Source organism: Bidens hawaiensis, unplaced genomic scaffold (assembly GCF_021521415.1).
Source record: "Bidens hawaiensis isolate Kalapana, Puna unplaced genomic scaffold, B.hawaiensis_p1.1 tig00029507_1, whole genome shotgun sequence".
NCBI lineage: Eukaryota > Viridiplantae > Streptophyta > Magnoliopsida > Asterales > Asteraceae > Bidens > Bidens hawaiensis.
In genome coordinates, this window is record NW_027494885.1 from 161,255 (window position 1) to 164,523 (window position 3,269).

Below are 3,269 nucleotides of genomic sequence, written 5' to 3' on the forward strand. Positions count from 1 at the left end.
AAATGTGTAATATGGTTTTACCTTTACCACCAGATTTATTCCTATAATTATTTCTATATTATGTGAGAAACAAGTTTAATGTTAGCCTTTTCTTTTTCATAACAAGAATTTGCCAACCGTCCTATTTGTGAATTGTGATAGTATAGATCATAAAAGGTAGATTTTGTGTTCACCCAAAGTTGTTGTTTAGGGTCTAAAGTGACATTTAATATAATATATATATTTTTTGAAAGTGTCGGGAGAATTAGCCAGCTCTTCTGGAAAACTCCCAATAAAATATCTTTGGGAGTGTATAAAACAATTTTGAAATGAATTAGGTACACATTATGTAGGTCCCATGGACCACCCCAAATTCATATAATATGTCATCCACACTATCCATTATTAATGTATTATACGTGTAGAACAATAGGACACCCTTAGAGCTGACTATTTTCCAAATGCAAGTTCCATACCTTCAATAATTCAGGGAATCCATCAAATTAATGTACATCCTTTATATTTAGATTCTTGAAAAACTTCACCTTTGATGAAAAAAAGATGGATCTTGAAGATGAAGAGTGGGTGAATATTCCTCGTGATCTTGGACTTCTTGAAGTCCAAGATTACGAGGGTGAGAAGATCTTCTTAGAAAAATATGTCATGAGTTCCGGAAATTTTTACAAGCCGAATCACTTCTATACATCAAAGACGTCTCAAGATTGTACCGAATATGAACCGATATTAGAAAAGCAATCCGATCACAAAGAAGTCAAAGAAATCATCAAACATCCAATTTTGATCGAGGGATCTAAGGAAAATTCGGAAAATTCATTTGAGTCTGAGTTAGACTCAAATCAAGATCCGATCTTTCATGTTTTCTTTAAGAAAGAAAACCAATTTGTCGAAATGATAATGGGTTCTCCGAGACTGAGTTCTCAAGAATCTTGTTTGTCTCGTATCGAGACCGTTCCATTGGAACAAAATGAAAAACATGGCGACAATTGTTCATCACCATCAAAGATGATCAAGAAAGAAGTGGTTGCTTGGAAAGAAAGTAACCAAAGATTGAATTTTTGGAAGTGGGGTTTAAGTGGGATTGGTGTGTTTTGTTCTGTTGGCATGACTGCTATTACCATTTGTGTCATAATGTGTGGAAGTGGCAGAAGGCACAAACAACAAAACCAAAAGCTTAGGATTCAGATCTACCCTGACAACAAGGTTATGTCACTTTTTTTATTTTTTATATCTTTACACACTATTACATGCTTTGAATTTATTATTTAACCTGTCAATGGGTGTATTTATATAGAAGTTTTTGAAGTATTAGAAGTATTGTAACTGTTAAAAAAAAGAGAATGTCATCGTCAATATTAAACCTCAAGCCCGCCGCAATTACTATCAACCCAACTAGTTGTATAACTAAGTTAGCGACTTACAACTCGCGAGTAGCTAACTTGGTAAAACTCACTATTAAATCAACTTAATCCGGTTTGACTCGTAAAAATATTTAAGCTGCCGCTAGCTCGCTCTTGCATATTGATAGTCTGGTTCTATGTTTAAAACTTGTGTAACTTAGGTTAACTTCTTTGTTAACTTGTTATATGAGACTTGTGTATCGAACTTTAAAATTATTGCAACTCAAAATAAATAACTAATCTAACTTATGGATCCACAAGCTGGTTCGAGTTGAATATATTATTATAAGCTTGAGTTCTTAAGTTAAACTAATAATTACTAGTCGCGTAACGAGTTTTTTCGATCATATAATTTGTATTGACATTAAGTTTGGATGTGTGATCAGAGGATAAAGCAGGTGGTGCAAAATGCAAATGAAGCAATGTCAACAATGAGAGGAGTTTCTCTGGTCAGGGCTCAAATCACATATGGTGGACACTATGAAAGTATCTAGACCAATTTGCCATCTAAATTATGTAGATATTGTAATTAAACTTTATGTATATAATTGTGTAGATATAGTTTGTATATATATGTATTTGTGTATATTTCTATTAAATAATGTATGTAAATATTGTTTGGAATGTTAAGTTAGAAATCTACTGAAAATAGTTGAGAGCGAAAAACCTCTTGTCGGTTCAAACGTCTTCTGAACGAGCATGAGTTTCAAAGTAAAAGTTTTACTTATGCGGGTTTATTCTAAAATAAAAAGGGTTAATATCACAAAAATCAAATGACTTGTTAGCTCTTAAATTTGTTATGAGTTGATGTTTGAAGTTTACTTTTCTGTAACCCTCTAGCATGATACGCATTTTCATTTGAACGGGATAAAAATTGATAACTTAGCGTTTCATTTAACAAAACGCCAATAGGGGCTCCATCCACTACATATGGTCTAACATTTACATAAATACAAATTCGTTTGTATCGTTAATGGTGTTTGTGCTTTGGGAGACTCAACGGTGCATTTAATTTGGTGTTTCAGTGTTGATTTTATGCTTTGAGAACTGGCTAGAAATTGGTGGTGTCAAACATAAATGGTGCTGTACGTGGTGGTTACAGACTTACTGCTCGACCCCACAACCTTTGCTTTCTCGCCCCCACCCTCTTCAGTTGCAAACCCCACCCTTGACAATTTTTTCTTCCTTTTTATGTTTTGAGTAAATTATATAACTAGTCTATGTACTTTGTCAAAGGGTATTTTAGTCATTTTACACAAACTAAACAGAATTGTTAACAAATGTTGATGTTAGATCTGAAACTTATTACAAAATGAAAACCACGTAACCCAGACAAGCAGTTTTTTAAACTTACCCTAAATGTGTAACCACGACGGCAATTTATGTAAAAACGAGAATGCTAGATTGAGTTTGGCTGAAAGGCATTGAACATACTATATGTATCCTCATTGGCTTGAAGAACATGGGGAAGGCTCATATGATGTCTATGATATGTTTGTTCTTCTTCCGACGGATAGGGTTCCCATTGCTCTACCAGAGGACCCAACACGCTAACCACATAACCCATGTTAGGTCTCTGAAACGGGTCATATGCAGTACAGTGGTATGCGAGCTCAGCCACCTTGAGAATACTTTCAAGGGTTACTTCATCATTAATATCAAGAACTTGATCTATACAACTTGTCATGTTTTCCTTAGAGAGAGGGAGCCTTCTAAACCATGTAGCCAGATGACATATCTCCTCTGAGATAGTTTCGTGTACTGCTTTTCGACCCGTCACTAACTCCATTAAAACTACCCCATATGCATAAACATCCGCCTTTGTTGTCACCCTCCCAGTACCTATTTTCTCAAGAAAAGTTTGAATTTTAG

General features: G+C 34.6%; 1 protein-coding gene across 1 annotated transcript; it reads left to right on the plus strand.

Moving 5' to 3' along the window:
• The first annotated feature begins 423 nt into the window (after positions 1-423).
• On the plus strand, positions 424-1,938 carry LOC143579001 (uncharacterized). The gene is made up of 2 exons (XM_077062421.1): positions 424-1,200; positions 1,784-1,938. Exons 1-2 carry the CDS (start codon positions 541-543, stop codon positions 1,889-1,891), a joined length of 768 nt encoding a protein of 255 aa, XP_076918536.1. The 5' UTR covers positions 424-540; the 3' UTR covers positions 1,892-1,938.
• Positions 1,939-3,269: the final 1,331 nt, after the last annotated feature.

Coding starts and splice junctions, on each gene's coding strand:
- LOC143579001 (XM_077062421.1), top strand. CDS start 541: ATGGATCTTGAAGATGAAGAGTGGGTGAATATTCCTCGTGATCTTGGA. Junction 1,201..1,783: donor AGATCTACCCTGACAACAAG/GTTATGTCACTT, acceptor ATGTGTGATCAG/AGGATAAAGCAGGTGGTGCA.